The sequence below is a fragment of the Schistocerca gregaria genome, chromosome X (assembly GCF_023897955.1).
Source record: "Schistocerca gregaria isolate iqSchGreg1 chromosome X, iqSchGreg1.2, whole genome shotgun sequence".
Lineage (NCBI taxonomy): Eukaryota > Metazoa > Arthropoda > Insecta > Orthoptera > Acrididae > Schistocerca > Schistocerca gregaria.
Window position 1 is genome coordinate 427,281,997 of NC_064931.1, and position 20,802 is coordinate 427,302,798.

Here is a 20,802-nt window from a genome sequence, read left to right on the forward strand (position 1 = left end):
ACGCTAAAAAGTCTCACGCTAAAACCTGCAGCTAGTGTTGTCCTTTTAGCGTTATCGTGAGATCTATACTGCTCTTCTGGAGGGCTCTATCTTTTAACATGGGCTGGGGAGTGATCCTAATGTAACAGACACGCGAAAGTCTCACGCTAAAACTTGCGGGTGGTAGTGGCCCTTTTTGTGTTATTGTAAGATCTATACTGCTTTTCTGGAGAGCTCTAGTTTTTAACATGGGATGGGGGTTGTCCTTGACATACCTGAGACGCGAAAAAGCCTGACGCTAAAACGTGCGGGTTGTATAGTTGTACAGGTAGGCTCGCGGCGTGGGTGCCCAGCCCCTCCCCACGGTTCTGCTCTCGGCTTCTGTCCTCGTTTCTCCCCTCGGAACTGCGTCTGCCTCACGGTGGGAAGGTACGACATGCATTTAGGCATTCTTGTGTTAGTCTGTGGTATTCCGTTTGCTCACTCGTTACTCGTATTACTTTGGTTAATTTAATGTCACGATTTATTCGGAGCTATGTGATATACTAGTAGATTTGCTTATTATGTCAGGGTTTTCATGTAAGGTGTTGGATTTGCCTGACACCTTACACAACTGCTCCTCCGCCTGCACTGTTCGCTCGTCCTTGGTCTCCAGGAAACCAAGTTGCGCCCAACTGACAGTATTGCTTTTACCCACTATACCTCGGAGCGGTCTGACCTTAGCCCTGTGGACGGTATTCCAGCTCATGGTGGGGTCATGTTGCTCGTTCGGGACGATGTCTATTACCATCCCATCCCTTTGACCACCCCACTCCAAGCAATAGCTGTCTGTATTACTCTTTCTGCCTTCACTTTTTCTGTTTGTACTGTCTACACTCTATCGTCATCCGCAGTTAGTCGGGTTGACGTGATGCACCTGATTGTTCAGCTTCCTCCGCCGTTTTTATTGTTCAGCGACTTTAATGCCCATCATCCCCTTTGGGGCTCTCCTGCATCCTGTCAGAGGGGCTCTTGGCGGATGTCTTCAACCGTCTCGATCTTGCCTGCCTCAATACTGGCGTCCCGACTTTCCTCTCGGACTCTACTCATACCTACTCATACCTACTCATACCTACTCCCACTTGGACCTCTCGATCTGTTCTACCACTCCTGCCCGTCGGTTCGAGTGGTATGTCCTTTAACGACACAGAGGAAATGGTCGCTCGAATAAGTGTCAGTCTCCTGCACCACACCCCATCCCCACGTCCTTAGAGCTGGAACATACCGAAAGCTGACTGGGGACTTTACTCCTCCCTGGCGACCTTTCTGGACCATGATTCTCAGTTGAGAGTCAGGTCGAATACCTCACGGCTGCTATCATCAATGCTGCTGAACTTTCCATTCCTCGTACTACCTCTTCTTCACGTCGCGTTTCTGTCCCCTGGTGGAATGAGGCTTGTAGAGGCGCTATCCGTGCTCGACGACGTGCTTTACGCACCTTTTACTGCCATCCTACGTTGGCGAATTGTATTGGATACAAACGACTCCGAGCGCAATGCCGTAGAGTCATCAAAGAAGCTTGTTGGGCCTTTTTCACCAACTCCTTAAACAGTTTTACTCCCTCTTCTGTCGTCTGGGATGGCCTGCGCCGGCTGTCGGGCATTAAGGCCCACTCCTCGGTACCTGGCCTAACTTTAGGTAATGAGGTACTTGTTGATCCTGCGGATGTCTCCAACACCTTTGGCCGCTTTTTCGCGGAGGTCTCAAGCTCCGCCCATTACCACCATGCCTTCCTTCCCAGGAAAGAGGCAGAAGAGGCTCGACGACCTTCCTTCCACTCACTGAATCTGGGAAATTATAATGCCCCTTTACTATGCGGGAACTGGAACGGGCACTTGCACTCTCCCGGTCCTCTGCTCTGTGGCCAGATGCCATTCACGTTCAGATGCTGATACACCTTTCTCCGGCACTCAGAAGCTTTCTTCTTCGTACCTACAATCACGTCTGGACCGAAGGTCAAGTCCCCATCCGTTGGCGTGACGCCGTCGTTGTTCCTATACCCAAACCCGGGAAGGATAGACACCTTCCTTCTAGTTACCGCTCCATTTCTCTTACTAGCTGTCTGTAAGGTGATGGAGCACATGGTTAACGCTCGGTTAGTTTGGATTCTTGAATCTCGACAGCTACTTACCAATGTTCAATGCGGCTTTCGTTGCCGCCGCTCCGCTGTTGACCACCTTGTGACGTTGTCGACATTCATCATGACCAACTTTTTGCGAAAGCGCCAAACGGTAGCTGTGTTCTTAGATTTGGAGAAGGCTTATGATACCTGTGTGAGAGGAGGTATCCTCCACCTTATGCACAGGTGGGGTCTCCGCGGTCGCCTGCACCTTTTTATTGATTCCTTTTTAACAGATCGAAAGTTTAGGGTACATGTGTGTTCCGTATTGACCGACGTCTTCCCCCAGGAGAACAGAGTGCCTCAGGGCTCTGTCTTGAGCGTAGCCCTTTTTGCCATAGCGATCAGCCCAATTATGGATTGCATTCCACCTAATGTCTTAGGCTCTCTTTTTGTCTGACTTTGCGATCTACTGCAGTGCCCAGAGAACATGCCTCCTGGAGCGCTGCCTTCAGCGTTGTCTTGACAGCCTATACTCATGGAGTGTGGCTAATGGCTTCCGGTTCTCTGAAGAGAAGACGGTTTGCATCAACTTTTGGCGATATAAAGCGTTCCTTCCACCATCCTTAAATCTCGGTCCCGTTGTTTTCCCATTCGTGGAAACAACTAAGTTTCTAGGGCTCACACTGGACAGGAAACTTTGTTGGTCTCCACACATCTCTTATTTGGCTGCCCGTTGTACACGTTCCCTTAATGTCCTCAAAGTTCTTAGTGGTTCATCTTGGGGAGCGGATCGCACTGTCCTGCTTCGCTTGTATCGGTCCATAGTCTGATCAAAGCTGGATTATGGGAGCCTCGTCTACTCGTCTGCTCGGCCATCCCTCTTACGCTGTCTCAACTCCATCCACCATCGGGGGCTACGTCTTGCGACCAGAACATTCTACACTAGTCCCGTCGAGAGTCTTTATGCTGAAGCTGCTGAATTACCATTGACCTACCGGCGCGGCGTACTGCTTTGTCGGTATGCCTGCCGGCTGTTGTCAATGCCTGACCACCCCTCTTATCAGTCCTTCTTCACCGATACTCTCGACCGTCAGTATGGGTTGTACGTGCCTGCCCTGCTGTCCCCTGGAGTCCGCTTTCGTCGCCTGCTTCGACAACTGGATTTTGCCCTCCCTACCACCTTCAGAGAGGGTGAGAGCCCGACACCACCTTGGCTTCAGGCTCCGGTTCATATTCATCTCGACCTCAGCTCGCTCCTGAAGGAGGATACTCCGGCTGCAGTGTATTGCTCATAGTTTGTCGAACTTCGTGCGCGACTTGTCAGTCACACCTTTATTTACACTGATGCCTCCAAAACCGACGATGGTGTTGGCCTTGCCTTTGTCGTCAGGGCCGTCACCTTTAAATACCGGCTCCTCGACCAGTGTTCGAGCTTTACGGCCGAGCTTTTTGCTCTCCATCAGGCCGTTCAGTATGCCTGCCGCCACCGCCATTCATCATACGTACTCCGCTCTGATTCACTCAGTGCTCTTCAGAGGCTTGGAGCTCCATATCTGGTCCAAGCCTTGGTGCAACGGATCCAGCAGTACCTCCATTCTTTTGCTGATGATGGCTCTGCTGTCAGCTTTCTGTGGGTTCCCGGCCATGTAGGAGTGTGCCTGGGAATGAGGTTGCTGATGCTGCAGCCAAGGCTGCAGTCCTCCTGCCTCGGCCAGCCTCCCATTGTGTCCTGTCATGACATCAGTGGGGTTGCTTGTAAGAGGCTTGTCATTATGGTGGGATACTTGGTCATCACTTCAAGGCAACAAGCTCCGGGCCGTAAAACCGTTCCCAACTGTTTGGACAACCTCCTCCCGACCATCTCGGCGAGAAGAGGTCCTTCTGACCAGGTTGCGGATTCGGCATTGCCGGTTTAGCCACTGCTACCTGCTCTCCGGTGACCGAGCCCCGCAGTGCCCTTGTGGTCATGCATTGACAGTGCGCCACGTTTTATTGTCGTGTCCCCGTTTTAGTCAGTCTCGTGTTGTCCTCTCTCTACCATCTACTTTACAGGATATTTTAGCTGATGACGCTCGAGCAGCTGCTCGTGTTCTTCGTTTTATTAGTTTGACTTGCTTGTCCAAAGACATCTAACTCTTTCACTTATTTTATCTGCATCTTTGTAAGAACTTTTTGGTGTCCCCCCTCCCTCTAGTTTTACTAGATTCTATGTGCTCTTAAAATTGTGACTGGGCGCTAATGACCTCAGTAGTTGAGCGCCCTTAAACCCCCCCTCGAAAACTTTTCATTACTAATCCATGGTTTTCTAGCTTTGAGCTTGCTTTCTTTTTAAATGCTCTTCTTAATTACTGTCGTACCCTGACACTTCCCCCCACCCCCACCCAGGGGCAGGGCGAACTCGGGGCCCTGAGGTATTGCAGCCTTCCTTCTTTCCAGGACTGCATTTCCTTGCCCTTCCCCTCCTTTCCTCTCATTGCTCCTTTCCCTTCGCCCTCTTCTCTCCCTTTCTTGGTGTGTCTGGTTAGGTTGGCCCACTATCCACCTGGTTATGTTGGCTTTGCAATTGAGTTTTGTTGAGTAATTACCACATCCTTTTGGGATTCTCCTGTCCCAATCTGGGGTCTGACCTCCATTACTAAATTTCTATTTCATAGTGTGAGCCGTTTCGGGAAGAGCACCTTACCTAGTGTCCCCGTTGTGTGCCCTCCTAGTTCAATCTTTTCCTTCGCGTCATTGATGCTAGGGTACATAGCCAACACGGTAGCCAGCCTGTGTGGTGGGGTCGCTATGCACTGTTTGGTAGAGTCCCCTGAAAACACAGGGATCATGCTCCTGATACCTGAGCTGTTGGGGGTGGGGGGGGCGGGGGAACTGGCAGTATGGCTGGCTTTAGCGTGTTCAGCCCCCATTTAATTAATCGTTCTGTGGTTATCCAATGGAATTGTAATGGATACTATCGTCACCTTCCGGAATTGAAATCCCTTATTTCGTCTTACTCTGCAGCTTGCGTGGTTCTCCAGGAATCTCATTTTACTGATGCTCTCACCGACCCTCCGTGGGTTCCGTGTTTTCTGTCGAAATCGGGTCGGCCCCCTGCGGGCCTCTGGTGGCGTTTGTACTTTGGTCCGTACAGATGTCGCTAGCACATAGATTCCTCTTCAAGCTACATTGGAAGCGGTTGCTGTTTTGCAGACCACGACTTGTGCCTTCTTAAAGATTGCTCCCCTACTCATTTCAGTGCCGGTCATTGTACCTTTTCTGCCATTGATCTTTCTTTCTTCTCCTTCCTCCCTTCATTACACTGGTCGCCAAACGACGACGTTCGTGATAATGACCGTTTTCCGTTGCTTCTCTCGCTCCCTTCCCGCTCCACGATGGATAGGTTACCTCGTTGGTCTTCCCAAAGCGCCGATTGGTCTCTACACCGCACAGGTCGTGTTTTCTCCCTGTTTGTCGGGTTGTATTGATGACGTCCTACGTGACGTGTCTGACGCGACGGATCGCGCTGCTAGCCTTGCTGTACAGCGCTCATCTGGACCATTTCGCCACCGGCAAGTTCCGTGGTAGAGTACGGCCATTTCAATCTGTCATAGCCGTCGAGCTTTGCAACGCCTTAAGAGGCACCCATCCGTTGCCAACCCTATTACCATTAAACGCCTTCGCGCTAAAGCCCCTTATTTAATCAAACGGAGCAAACTGATATGTTGGGAACACAGTTTCTTCCCTCGGTTCTACTGTCCTTATGTCACGGGTATGGGCTACACTTCACTCTCTCAAAGGTTGCCATCGGCAGTCCACCCCCTATTTGTTGAAAGCTATCGCCCAATTAGTCTGACAAATGTTGTTTGCAAGTTACTTGAACTGATGGTAGCCCGTTGGCTCAATTGGGTCCTCGAATCTTGGTATCTATTGTCCCTTTACCTGTGTGGCTTCCGAGAGGGACGGTCTCCTATCATTTACTTTACTTGGAATCCACACTGCGCAGGCTTTATCTCAGCGCTGCCATTTGGTTGCAGTATTTTTCGACTTTCGCAAGGCCTATGACATGGCTTGTGCACCATAACGTCTTACTTACACTTCATCAGTATGCCCCCTGCGGGTCCGGGGGTTAGAATAGGCCCGAGGTATTCCGGCCTGTCGTAAGAGGCGACTAAAAGGAGTCCCTCCCCCTCAACGGGGTAGTTAGCGCCTGTGTCCGGAGACGGACTGTTCCACGAACTATATTTGCGGTCATTTTGGTTTGTTCACTTCTTCTGGTTTCTTCCTTCCTTCGGATGGTTCCTTTCTTTGTTCTTCTCCATCTCACTGTCTTACTTACTCTTCTCCCTCCCTGCGTCTCCCTCCCTGCGTCTCCCTCCCTGCGTCTCCCTCCCTGCGTCTCCCTCCCTGCGTCTCCCTCCCTGCGTCTCCCTCCCTGCGTCTCCCTCCCTGCGTCTCCCTCCCTGCGTCTCCCTCCCTGCGTCTCCCTCCCTGCGTCTCCCTCCCTGCGTCTCCCTCCCTGCGTCTCCCTCCCTGCGTCTCCCTCCCTGCGTCTCCCTCCCTGCGTCTCCCTCCCTGCGTCTCCCTCCCTGCGTCTCCCTCCCTGCGTCTCCCTCCCTGCGTCTCCCTCCCTGCGTCTCCCTCCCTGCGTCTCCCTCCCTGCGTCTCCCTCCCTGCGTCTCCCTCCCTGCGTCTCCCTCCCTGCGTCTCCCTCCCTGCGTCTCCCTCCCTGCGTCTCCCTCCCTGCGTCTCCCTCCCTGCGTCTCCCTCCCTGCGTCTCCCTCCCTGCGTCTCCCTCCCTGCGTCTCCCTCCCTGCGTCTCCCTCCCTGCGTCTCCCTCCCTGCGTCTCCCTCCCTGCGTCTCCCTCCCTGCGTCTCCCTCCCTGCGTCTCCCTCCCTGCGTCTCCCTCCCTGCGTCTCCCTCCCTGCGTCTCCCTCCCTGCGTCTCCCTCCCTGCGTCTCCCTCCCTGCGTCTCCCTCCCTGCGTCTCCCTCCCTGCGTCTCCCTCCCTGCGTCTCCCTCCCTGCGTCTCCCTCCCTGCGTCTCCCTCCCTGCGTCTCCCTCCCTGCGTCTCCCTCCCTGCGTCTCCCTCCCTGCGTCTCCCTCCCTGCGTCTCCCTCCCTGCGTCTGAGTGAAGGCCGACCCACACGTTCGCATGTGTAGCCAGTGACGGAGTAACGCGTAATTCCCCACCCTGGGTAGAAAAGTAAGGCACGCACAAACCCCCTGGTAAAGGCCAGACCCAGGGAGGGGTGATTGCCTGAGCTGACACCTTCTTACCATGTCGATTGGTCCCTCCGTCCGTTTCTTGGGAGGTGTGACCTGAGATGTGAACAATCACCTAAGGCGGGAGTGCCCTCTGAGAGGGTCCCCACAAGGAAGGAGCGCGCCATCGGAGACGCCGGCAATCATGGGGATTCCTCCGCAATTGATGTCTCTTCTTCTCTCTCGACTTCTGCCCACAAACGGAAACTTGACCAGCCACCAGTGACACAAGTACTACCGCCTGCCCCATAGTTCCTCGTAGTTTCTCGATCGGAGGATGGAAAGGATTTTTCCTCTGTCAACCCTTTCGTTATCCAGAAGGGTGTAGATGCCATAGTTGGATCGGTCAAGTCTTGTACCAGGTTGCGTAACGGTACCTTGTTACTAGAAACTGAAAGCGCCTTTCAGGCACGAAACTGCTTCAGGCCACACTCCTGTACACGTTCCCTGTCTGGGTGGAGGCTCACCGCACTTTAAATTCGTCTCGTGGTGTGTTATATACTAGATCACTCGACGGATTGATTGACTAGGAGATTCAGTCTTTCCTCGCTGAGCAGGGCGTGACGGCTGTCCATAGGGTCATTAACAAGGTCAACAATGATCTTGTACCGACCCTGACACTTTTCTTGACCTTTAATAGTGTTCACCTGCCGTCGTGCATCAAAGCGGGCTACGAGGTTATTTCTGTTCGCCCCTATGTCCCGACACCTACGCAGTGCTACCAGTGTCAGCGTTTTAATCACACTCGCCAGTCTTGTTCCAATGCGGCTACATGTGACTTGTGGCAGGGATGCCCATGAGGGTGACTGTCCACCTCCGTCTCCTCGTAAAGTGAAATGTCAAGGTGACGATGCAGCGTCCCCCTGCGACTGTCCCATCTACAAGGAAGAACGCTGTATCCAAGAAATTCGGGTCAAAGAGAAAGTGTCCACCTCGGCTGCTCGCAAGCTATTTGCTAGTAGGATCCGTGTTGCCGTCTGTCAGCAGGTGATTTTAGTTCGGTATCGCCACTGGCCTTCCCTTTATGGAACAAGCTCTGGGGCATGAAACCTTTCCCAACCGCTTCGCCGACCTCCTTTCCGCCCTCACCGCGAAAACATTTCAGCTAGGTTGCGTATTAGGCACTGTCGTTTGTCATCGCCATTTAAGTGTTGATCGCCCCCACGACTTGCTGCTCATTGTCATCAACCTTTGAGGGTTCGCCATTTCCTGAGACAATGCCCTTTAACCATTTAAGTTTAAACTTTTCGCCGGTCTGAGTTATCGGCCGTTTCAGCGAACGACGCTCGTGCTATTGATCAAGTTTCACGTCTTACCTGTCGTAGCATTATGGCGTACGACGTTCAATCATTAATTCGGGGCCTCGGTTGTGTCTATGACGAATTTTGGGACCTTTCTCCAAGAAGTAGTTTTTTCTCTCTTCCCTTCCATCGATTGCGCTTTCGTGTAATCACTTTTAACTAGTTTGTTATGAAACGTCCCCTTAGAGCAATTTATACAAGACTGGTCTATGTGAAACGTCCTCTTTGAACAATTATACACGAATGTTCTTAAACTGGCACATAATATTTTTAGCTCAACGCAATCTGACTTCCAAAAATCCCTACGAAAGAATGGCCCTGACTAACATTAACCTATACGTTTCACAAATCACTTACCTCACAAAAATCTTCGTTACTCAAGCTACTGCAATACAGTGAGCGCCACTACTGCTAGCTAAATAAAAGATTCAAACTACGGAAGTCACTAACTACTGATAGGCACAGTTAGCAAATGAAAGATTTTAATAGAGAACAAACAATGTATTTACCTTAATAGTCATAATATATATATCAGTTCATGACATCAATTCTTACAAAGTTCAAAACTCCGCCATCTCTCTCCCCACGTCCACCACTGCTGGCGGCTCACCTCCAACTGCGCAACGCTACACGCTGTTAGCATCCAGCTGCCGCACACAACAAAGCAAACTATCCACAGGCTGCGCACAGCACAGCCAGTGATTTTTCATACAGAGCGCTATGTGGCGTTACCAATAAGAAAACCTAAATAGCCTACTTACAGTTAGTGTTGCAAGGTTCGAACATCGCCGCGTTTGTCCTTACTTGTTTCTGAGCCCAGAAACAAAACAAAACCCAGCCCCTTCTCTCACTGTAATTGGTCCAAAATAGAGGGAGGCCAGTCAGTAAATAAGATGCAACATGACTGAGACACTAGTTACCTCCTTGAGAAATGTGCATATTTCAGCTTCACTCTTCACTGAGTGCGCTGGTTATTGACGTAATACTGGGAGCATTACCTGTTGCGCAAGAATTAAAATTAAGTAAAATAAATTGCTTGATTTTCAGATGAGTGGGGCCACTACAGAGAATAAGGACCGCTGTTGTCAACAGCCACAACATCCAGTAACAGCATAGTTCTTCGAAAACCATTAAATGGTCAAAATAAAATAGAACTATTCAGATGTAAGTAAAGGTAAATAAATGCGTTAAAGAGTGGAGCATCAGAGGATAAGGTGGCACTGCAATACATGTATATTAGCCGTTTCTCCAACGACACGCTGTGCATTGGTTTGTTAATGATAGCGCTCACAGTCACAGTATGAAAATACGTGGCAGCTCAGCTACAAGAGACTACGGTTTTGGTCGGAGGGTGCCTCAGCACTACAGTCGTTAATGTGGCGGGCATTGTGGTTAAGTGTTTTCACTAGATTGTGGCAAATTCACCTCGATTCTTGAAACTAGCAACGCCATGCCTCTGAAGTAACACTGTGCTTATGTTCTAGGCGTCCTGGACCTGATGAGGTTAGACGAGATGAAGCCCTGGAAAACAGTGGTGGTACAGCTGGCTGCTGAGCTCCTCGGCACGTTCCTGCTGGTGGTCGTCGGGTGTGGCTCGACTACAACGGCGTGGTCGGAAGGCTACCAGCCGACGACTGTTCAGGTCTCCCTGACATTTGGACTCACTGTCGCATGCATTGTGCAGGTAGGTATCGCAATAATGGCCGCATTCTAGAGCGCAAGAAATGGGCACTCGTTCAGCTTGCCAGTAGCGGGGGGAAGTAATAGCACAAGTGTAGTGAGCTGCGTATCGCAAATGGAATTCAGGTAGACTCAACTGCTACTGACTAGAAAATACCTGGTCATGGGTTAAGGCCAGCCACTTCATCCATGTCAGTATTACTAAGTTCGCGGCAAAGACGTTGTAATCTGTATTATGCGCATGATGTCCACGGCATTGACAATGGTCTTAAACTGGTTAGGAGATACGGGACAAGATAGGATTTGCAGTGACTTAACAACTACAATGTGAAAACAAACCCCCTAATGAATCTTATTGCTTAAATGTGGTGAATGTTGTGTATGGCGGTAGCAACTAGAGGTGCTCGCCTGTGCACAGTATTGAATTGTTCAGTCACTAGGGAACGAAAATTAGATGAGACAATTGTCAGCATCTTAACTCATCAGGATCACCTTCCTTAATGCAGTTCTGTGTCAGAATACTTCAATGGCTGGTCTGTAACTCATTGCCCTTACTGTCAGGCAAGCATTTCACACACCCGTTGCAGGAATGGCTTGAAAGGTATTCAGACACTCGCTCATTTCACGCAATGACACAAGTGAAGAGTAGAAGTAACGGTCAATGCCATTCGAACAAATAGGTAGAACGTGGCAGTGCTACAAATTCTCCTAAAGAACACGCGGCAATTGGGTACTCAGAACGCTATTCACACGAACAGCGCGATGACAGGTTTCGATCCGACAGATTCATCAATCGGTTGCTTCCACTTACGTGAAATTCGTTGTTCGAAAACTAACATTATTAAAGAGATGAGCATAGTCGCAATATCCATTTGCGGCAAAACAGCGGAACAGTTTTTGTCGGAAGTCCCATTAATACTGAGGCACCATTTCATTTGTGATACAGCTAATAAAAATAGGATTAGTTTCTTCACTGGCAGAAAAGCAGTCAACGAAAACGATTTCACATTATCAAAATTGGTATGAGAGATAAGCACGTCTTGGTACGAAGACGACGCACTTCTTCCTAAGGCAATATCAAAAAAATTCTGTATGGTTTGTTACCTGTAGTCCTGGGATATCAAATACACAATAGTGACGAGGCATTGTAATAATATGACCAACTTAAACGTATCCATTTCCACTCATCTTAAATTCGGGGTATTTGCACCGAAATATTTGTATGTGGAACTAGATTGTTATGCGATTGACCAAAATGTTTGCTTTCAGACGCTGGGCTACGTGAGTGGCGCTCACGTGAACCCGGCAGTGACTGTGGGCCTGGTGGTGGGCGGCTTTCTGGGCCCGCTGAAGGCTCTGCTGTACGTGACGGCGCAGTGTGTGGGCGCCACCGCCGGCTCCTTCGTGCTCCAGGTACTCGTAGCTGCGCCTGTTGAAGTGGTTCTTTCGTTCTAACAATTGTTAGTTGAATGGTAAAGGACACGGTTTCAGACCTACGCGGTAGACTGTTCAGGAAGGTCTGGAATTTTGACGAGTTATAATCTGACAATAACTGTACATGGCAACTAGTTGCCAAAGAATGGGGCCTTAATGCAGTAAATAGTACAGAACGCGAAGTTGTATGGCAACTGGATGTTGATGTGAGAAGTGACTAATGGTTTCAAATAATCTTCGTAGCCTATAAGCTTCTATTGTCTTCCAATAAGAGCAAATTGAGTGCGGACCTACCACTTAAACATCCCGCTTCCATTAACTAAGTTCTGCTCATGAAGCGGTTAGTTACACGCTGGCACTCAGGGAATAGTAAACAGAAGCACGCGATTCAAGAATGGTTCAGGCATTCTAATAGACCTAAAATTTAAGGGCCAATCTCTGGTATGTGGTGAATACAGATTCAAATTCGGTGAGAGCTCGTAAGAATCAATGTACAGTCGAAGAACTCCGAAAACAAAGCAGCCATATTAGTAATGAGACTACAAACTTTGTCCAGCTATTGTAGTAAATTTGTTTGGCCGTTTGACAAAATGAAATGGGTTTAAAGGTAAATTAATGTTGTCTGTGAGATAGAAGCTACCTTGGCAGCCTTAAGTTGTGGTTGTTTCAGGCCCTGACACCCAACGAGACGGCCGCAACGCTGGGCGTTACAGCCTTGAATCGGCACGTGACGCCGACGCAGGGCTGCTTCGTCGAGATGGTCATATCATTCGTGCTCGTGATGGCCGTGTACAGCGCTGTCACAGGGGGGGCGGCGGCAGCAGCAGGACCCTTCACTGTCGGCATGTCTATCACAGCCTGCCACCTGTACGCGGTATGTCTCCCGAGCACCTTACGTCCCTGTTAATGGGTAAGGCTTAATTTCAGTGACTGTTTCGGGCCTGTAGGTGGCTTCTGTGCTAACGTTAAGACTCAGACTAATAAATCCGTCGATTTGATTGTGGAAGCGATCTAGTTGGAGGATCGGCGGCTTATCAGTTGGCACACCAATTAGTAAATTGGTAAATGTCGTCAGATACCTCCCTAAATGGTTAAAAGTCCCGTTTCTACCGTAGCATCTAGTTGAGCAGAAATACTTACGAGCTCTTTACATGGTCGATACAGGAACAGCGGTAACAGTTTTAATGGCCCCTCATAACTATGATCTGTGTTTACACATGTTATAACAGGGTAATAGCAAGAGGACATCCATGGTGAGTTGCAAATTAAACGGTACTGCGCAATGTACGTGACCGCAGATGTTCGGTTTTCAGTAGTTAAGGCACTGTTTCGTGAGCCCATCCACTACGGCTTCGTATGTGCGATGCGAGCAAAAATAAAAGTTCGTGTTACTGGCAGGTCAGCATTGAAGCTACTCCTGAACACGGCTAACTTTGTATGGAGGTCAATGCTGGATGTTTGGCAGAATTTTATGCAGTTCTCACAAGCATGTAGTAATTTCAGGTAAACTGCCGTGCACTGCGTATTAACATCGCACAGCGGGACTCCCTTCTGTAATGCTGTGGCAACATGTGCTGAAGTCGGACCAATTGTGCTCCTCCCTCCGCCGCTCTGCACTTGGAAAATCTGTATCCACGAAATTACGCTTTTTTCCAGACCCTTTACATGGGGCCAGTGCCCCAGTTTTTTCGTATCCTTAAGTCTGAATCTCCTGCAACGCTTTCATGCACCATTCTTACACGAGAGCTTCACCAGCAGCGCATCATCTTGCAGTGTGACAGTCACGTCGAGCGTCTGACGTAACTGAGGAACAGATGTACCCTGTGTCTTCTGTTTATAGCATATTGCGTCAGTTACAGTGCCATCTAGTAAAATCATCGTTCTTTTTCCCTAGCGTTTCCTTCTATAATATATTGTATTAACTTGTCATTCCAGACAGTGGTTACTTTCTACAGTGTTTCCATACTGGATCTTAGATTACCGCGCTTCAATTTGGAACTGAATAATATACTCGGCAGCTAGTTCAACTTCATCTTATCCGATGTTCGGTTTTAGATACGAACTGTCAATAACTACAACTGTAGATCAGATTAATTATTTCCCAGCGTGTGAATTGCTTGTATTAGGTATGTAGATGGTAAGCAAAACCACTACGACGGATGGTCCTCATATTTGGGTTAGTGCGTGACAATTTCGATACTTACATCCATTAAATCCGGGAATATAAAGGTTGTTCTTGGTGCACCACATTCTTCGAAGCGAACGCCAAAGCCTTGAGATGGCCTGCGTTTGTTGGTGGCTAAAGTTTAAGTGGCGAATCTGTGTCGTTAAATATTCTAGTGACAGCGGCGGCGATTTCAGGTTGCTTCGGGCTAGTGAACTAACCCAGTGTTTCCCCTTCAACTGTTGATTTCTCCTTCGCTTGAATTCTTACCAGGATATGTGCGTCATCAGATAATGCAACAAAGATACGTGTTTAGCTTTCGCTGATTATGGAATCATTCAGATTCGAATTAAGTGTGGATGGAACACTGTCTCGATATTAAAAATTAAAATAGCGAAATTCGTATAGATCGTAGCGTGAACTGTTATTTGCCCAACACTACAGTTTATGACCATTTGTACAAATTTTCGCCATCGTTGAACCAAGGCATCAAAAAAAAAGCTACAATAACTAGAGGCTCTGCTCCTTGTAACTATTTTCAAGCTGTTCCGACACATAAGTGGGCGGGTACGCTGTAATGAACATGCACGACGCACGGCAGCGGGTGAAATACTTAAATATCGAATAAACTGACACTGCAGGCACTCCGCACAGCGGCTGGCCAACGTTGATAAGATTTGAAACGAGGACGTATTGATAGCGATCAGCAAGATAAACGCTGTAGCGTTACCGATAAACAGCGACGCCCGTGTAACCACAGTCAAGAATCTTACGGAGCCAATAATGCGCTCCCTCGAACGTCATTCTTCGCCTCCCAAGCGATTGCAAAATAATGCTGGTCATTTGTGGATCTTGCACCCTACAGCCCATCTGACTGTTAGGACTTACGAAAAGAACATACGCTGTTACGGATCAAATAACTTGAATGTAGTTAAAACAGTTTAAGCACAAGTCAAAATGCAAGGTGCTGAAGGTTTCGGAACTGGTTTTTTGTGCATTGGTTCAATGATGTCGCAGGTATACACGAATGCATAGACGACAGCGCAAAGAGTGAGGTGTGTAGCGGACAGTTCAGTCTATAATCAGTACTAATTCCGCTGTTTCTCAGTCACTAAATTATTGGACACAGAGCACTACTTCTTGGTCTACCTCGTATAAAAGAAGTAATCAGTGACATTAGTGTTTATTTAAACTCTGTGTTTAAATTCTGAATGTGGGCTAATGCCACATAGAAAGTTTGGTTCGACCTTGCGTCGTCCAGACGTACGATCACTTTGGTGCCATCAGTGAGTGGGAAAGAGTGATGTTTACGCAACAGGAACACTGTTAAAATAAAAGAAGTGAATCATTGAGGTTAAGTATATGTCCGACTAAACGTGAAGGTATCGTCCCAAACTGAATAACACGGAGTTAGGATGTGCGCTCGCCTTCATAACTTAAGTCTCGGGAAGATAAAGCTGCTTTACGATGTCAGTTAAATTTAAAATTTTGTAGAGTACTACCCAAAAATTCCCAAAGATAGAAAATTCACTTCATACATAAGTAAGGCAAATCCTGACAGTAGCGGAAAAAGCGCCACAGTACGTATCTGTAAATGACAAAGGATCTCCTACACTTCAATAAGCTGTATATCCCTAGTCACATGGATTCAAATGTAAGGCGGAAATATCCCTGAGGTATCGTGCAAGACTAAATGACCTTCATTTTTTCGCAGATGCAGTATACTGGTGCTGGTATGAATCCGGCTCGTTCTTTCGGACCTGCTTTCGTTACTGGATCTTGGACAAACCATTGGGTATGTATCTAAGGAAAAATGAGAAATGCATTAATAGTGAGAGTTGTCAACAAAGCTGTTCAACGATCATACGAACTTGCTTTGTATTGGTTCGGACGTCTTTTGCAGGTGTACTGGGTGGGACCATGCGTAGGCGGTGTTGTTGCGGGTATCGTCTACCAATACTTCAGGCCAGAAGAGCCTGTGGATGGAGCAGAGCATAGGGCTTTTCCGGCCCAAGCTTCTGGCGTGGCCTCAGGGGTAGCGGAACGGCATGTATAAGCACGAAAAAAAAAAGTAATTCTCTTGACAACATGGCATTGTCCAATTCCTACCTGAACTTTGTGGACGAGTGTGTACACCTAATTAAGCCTGATGTTAAGAGAATGCATATTGGAACTTATCTATTTCACTAGGCGTGGCTAGGATATATAATGGATGTAAAATTTTAATAATGTGAAACATTTGCAATGAACTGAGATCTTACGCTCCAGTGGAGTTTAAAATGCTGTCAAAGTTGAATAAATTAAGCATGTTGAAAAAGAGTATCCGATGTCTAGTGGAATTAGATGCTCCTAAAGCTGAAATTCAAACGAAGGGAAATCCACCCGAATTTCTCCCCCTACCATTCAAAGTAGATTACAGCCATTGCAGCGCGATCTCTTTGCATGCAACATAAATTGACATTCTTAACGTGCAGTTAACAATCTTTCAATCACGTACGTGCAGCAATTCAGCTGGACTCTTAAAGACCATTTCCCAAAAGGGCTCACCACGACGAATTTAACACAAGGACACCTATTACCTTCCTACTAGCTCAGAAGTGGAGAAAAAGTTCAGTTAGTGTCTTGTAAACAGTCCCGTAAGTTTCGTGTCTTCCACAAATTAACATACGGTATAATTTCTGCTCTCGATTCTATCAATCGAAAACTTACTTCACTGGAATAACGCATTCGTACATGCTTGATCCGGCCAAATGTGTTGTGTGCAAGGATGCCCATGAGGGTGCTTGTCAACCTCCATCCCTTCGTTGCATCAACTGTATGGGTGACCAAGCTGCTTCCTCTCGAGATTGGCCCATTTTTAAAGACGAAAAGCTCATTCAGGAAATCGGAGTGAAGGAAAAGGTGTCGACCTTTGCTGCTAGAAAATTATTCGCCAGTCGAAAGCCCACTGTGCCTCAGACAGGAAAATACAGCACTGTCCTTGCCTCTCCTCGGCCAACAAAGGAGGCGGCCACGCAGACTTGGGACTTCACCTTTAGTGACACGGTCGTAAGATCGGCCAGCTCATACATCGCCCGTTCAACCTCCCCACTTTCGCCAGCTCAATCTATGGCTCACCCTTCATCGGGTTCTGCTAAATCTCGATCCCAAAAGTCAGACAACCGGACTTTCAAAAAAGAGCATACTCGGGAAGATTTTTTTATGTACCCAAACTTCACAACCATCAGTTCCTCCTTCATCTAAACATCCTTTTGCCGAGAAGGCTAATAAAAAACCCAGTTCCTCTCCTCCTCCGCAACCTCGTGTCTCATCCACAGCACCACCTGGCAGTAACCGCCCTCGGCCGTCTTCTGTGCCGCCGAGGCGCACTGCTGGCGGCCGATCAACCGGCCGATCGCTGGTGGCAGGAGCTGCTCCTGAACAACCTATGGATCAGGATCTTTTGCCTTCGGCTGATTGCCGTTCCACGCTGTCGGGCACAAGCTCTGAGCAGTAGTTGAGTTGATGGCAACCTTGGCCACATCCTTCTGTTTTCTGTGCACCCGATGTTTATTATCCATAGGAATATCCGCGGCATTCGAGCCAATCGGGATGAATTGACAATTCTCCTCCGATCCTACTGGCTGGTCATCTTCTGTCGTCAGGAAACAAAGCTGCATCCCCACGACTGCTTTGTTATACCCCCATTTTCAGTCAGGCCGATTTGATCTCCCCTCTGTTGAAGGCACTCCAACACATTGACTCGTGATTCTGCTCCATGATACTCTCCATTATGACCCAATCCCCTTAAACACTTCATTTCAAGCACTCGCTGTCTTTCTTTCCCTTTCTGGATACACCTTCTCTTTGTACTGCATACATTCCATCGCCCACACCAATGCCACGAGCTTATCTCGTTCTTCTTGGTCAGCTTCCACCCCCCCTCCCCCCCCCCCCCTATTTGCTTCAATGCCCACCACCCGCTTTGGGGATCTCCACATCCTTGTCTGTGTGGCTCACTATTGCTAGACGTCTTCCACCAAGCGGATCTTCTTTGCCTCAAAACTGGGGGACCGAACATTTTTGTCTGCCTCCACTACAGATTTCATTTGGACCTTTCGGTGGGTACTGTTCCGCTAGCTCGGCGCTTCGAATGGTTTGCTTTTGATGATATACACTCGAGTGACCACTTTCCATGTGTCCTTCGATAGCAGCCACAACTGCCATATATGCGCCAGAGACGCTGGAAGTTTGCCCAAGCCGATTGGACACATTTTAGTCTCCAGCGACATTAGATGACGGTGACTTTCCTAGCGTCGACGCTGAGGTCACTCATATTATAGACGTTATTCTTACAGCTGCGGAATGTCTAATACCACGCACCTCCGAATTGCCCCGGCGCCCCCCAGTTCCTTGGTGGAACGTGGTATGTCGTGACGCAATACTTGAGCGGCGACGTGCTCTTAGCGTTTTTCGTCCACCGTCCTACTTTCGCCAACTGTATCCGCTATAAGCAGCCCCGTGCGCGATGACGTCGCGTCATTCGCGATAGCAAGAAGGCTAGCTGCGAATTCTTTACTAGCTCATGTAACACCTTCACTCCCTCCTCGGAAGTTTGGAGTCGGATTCGACGGGTATCTAGTGCGCCTAGTTTCTCCCCGGTCTCTGGCCTCACTGTCGCACATGATACATTAGTGGACCCTCTTCGCAATTTCCGACGCATTGGGTCAACACTTTGCTTAGATTTCGAGCTCTTCAAATTACCCGCCAGCGTTTCTCCCGAAGAAACGTGCAGCGGAAGTGCGACCTCTTGCTCTCCTCTCAAAATCGCGAAAGCTACAATACTGTTTCCTCCATGCGGAACTCCAATATGCACTCTCCTTCTCGCTCCTCCGCCCCAGGACCGGATGGTATCCACATCCAAATGTTGCTGCATTTATCGCCCCCATAGTCTGCGTTACCCTTTCGCCTTTGTAATCGAATTTGGACCGACAGTACTTTTCCCCGACGATGGCGGGAAGCTATCGTCGTACGTGTTCCGAAACCTGGAAGGGACACACCTCCCCTCTAGCTATCGCCCCATTTCTCTCACGAGTAGTGTATGTAAAGCTTTGGAGCGTATGGTGAATTGCCGTTTAGTTTTGTGGCTGGACCCCCTCACTCTTTTAGCACCTGCCCAGTGCGGTTACCGAAAGCAACGTTCTGCAGTTGACCATCCTGTTGCTCTCTCCACTTACATCATGAACAATTTTCTCCGGAAACGCCAAACAGTAGCAATATTTTTTGATCTGGAGAGAGCAAATGATACGTGTTGGAGGACGGGAATCCTCCGCACGCTGTTCTCTTGGGGCATTTGAGGTCGGCTGCTGTTCTCTCTTCGCGAATTTATGGCAGAGAGCACATTTAGGGTGCGGGTGAACATCACTCTCCCGTACATTCTCCCAAGAACACGGTGTACTCCAGGGCTCCGTGCTAAGTGTTTTATTGTTTGCCATTGCCATAAATCCAATTATGGACTGTCTCCTTCCCGATGTCTCAGGCTCCCTCTTTGTGGACGATTTTGCGATCTTCTACAGCTCACAGCGGACCAGCTTTCTTGAACGTCGTCAAGGCTGTCTCGAATGCCTCCACTCTTGGAGCATCGAAACAGGTTTCCGCCTGTCTCCCAGTAAGACCGTTTGTGTTAATTTTCGGCGTTGTACGGAGTTTCTTCCACCCTCCTTACATTTAGGACAGTCTTATGTTTGACAAAACTGTGCTGGTCCTCCCATGTTTCCTGTCTTTCGGCTCGCTGTCTGCGATCCCTCAACACCCTCCGTGTCCTGAATGGTATCTCCTGGGGAGCGGACCGAGTGGTCCTTCTGCGCCTCTGTCGCGTCTTAGTGCGCTCGAAATTGGGCTATGGAAGCATGGTTTACTCCTCTGCTCGGCCATCTATTCTACGGCGTCTCGACTTCATCCACCACCGTGCATTACGTTTAGTGTCTCGAGCTTTTTACACCAGCTTTGTGGAAAGCCTTAATGCTGAGACTGCTGAACCTCCACTGTCCAATCGGCGGGCAGTCCTACTTAGTCGCTATGCTAGCCATCTGTCTTCCATGCCTGCTAATCCGGCCCACGACATTTTTACGACGCCCCCTTGGATGTAGGGTATGCAGGCCGCCCTTCCTCCCTACTACCACCGGGAGTCCGCTTCCGTCAACTGCCTGTACTTGATCCAGTTGGGGAGCGTCTCGGTGGCGTTCGTCTGGATCCCAGGACACGATGGTATCTGTGTAAATGAGTCGGCCGATATAGCGGCCAAGGCTGCAGTCTCTCTTCTTCGGCCAGCTATTCGCACGATTCCCTTCGCCGATCTACGGAGTGTTTTATGTGGTTGTGTTGTTCTTTTATGGTATGCACATTGCTCGACACTTTTCAGGACATCAAAGCTCTTCCCTGTGCTTGGACCTCTTCCTCCCGAATGCGTCGTCGGGTGGAGGTAATTTTAACTACACTCTGGATAGGGCACTGTCTTTTTAGCCATCGACATCTAAGTGGCGATCCTCCCCCATTCTGTCCCTACTGCTCTCAGCTGTGAACGGTAAGACAACTTTTAATTGAGTGCCCCTATTTTACTCCGTTACGCGCCCGTCTACAGCTGTCGCCTGATATATCGTCCGTTTTAGCAGATGACACGCGCTCGGCCGATCGCGTTCTCGATTTTATTAGGGCCAGTAAGATGACGTCAGTCATTTGAAGCTCTTTTTGAAGACAACTAACCCCTTCCTGTAGTGGATTTTTAAGCTTTCCTTCTGCTTCTAGTTTCTCCAATTTTTTGAGTTTCGTTCCGATTGCTGCTGGTTTCCATTTTTGTTTTTTACCGTTTCCTAAGTCACAGACCGGGCGCTAATGACCATAGCAGTTTTGTGCCCCAAAAC

At 48.8% G+C, this 20,802-nt stretch overlaps 1 protein-coding gene across 1 annotated transcript in view; it reads left to right on the forward strand.

The window, feature by feature from the left end:
* LOC126299583 (aquaporin AQPAe.a-like) overlaps nt 1-16,223 on the forward strand; it is a 44,197-nt gene extending 27,974 nt beyond the window's left edge. The window contains exons 2-6 of the mRNA XM_049991594.1: nt 10,110-10,309; nt 11,575-11,718; nt 12,410-12,613; nt 15,618-15,698; nt 15,807-16,223. Of these exons, the coding sequence (XP_049847551.1) occupies nt 10,124-10,309; nt 11,575-11,718; nt 12,410-12,613; nt 15,618-15,698; nt 15,807-15,959 (768 nt within the window). The 5' untranslated portion in view covers nt 10,110-10,123 and the 3' untranslated portion in view covers nt 15,960-16,223. The remainder of the gene's footprint in view (nt 1-10,109; nt 10,310-11,574; nt 11,719-12,409; nt 12,614-15,617; nt 15,699-15,806) is intronic.
* The last annotated feature ends 4,579 nt before the right edge of the window (nt 16,224-20,802 follow it).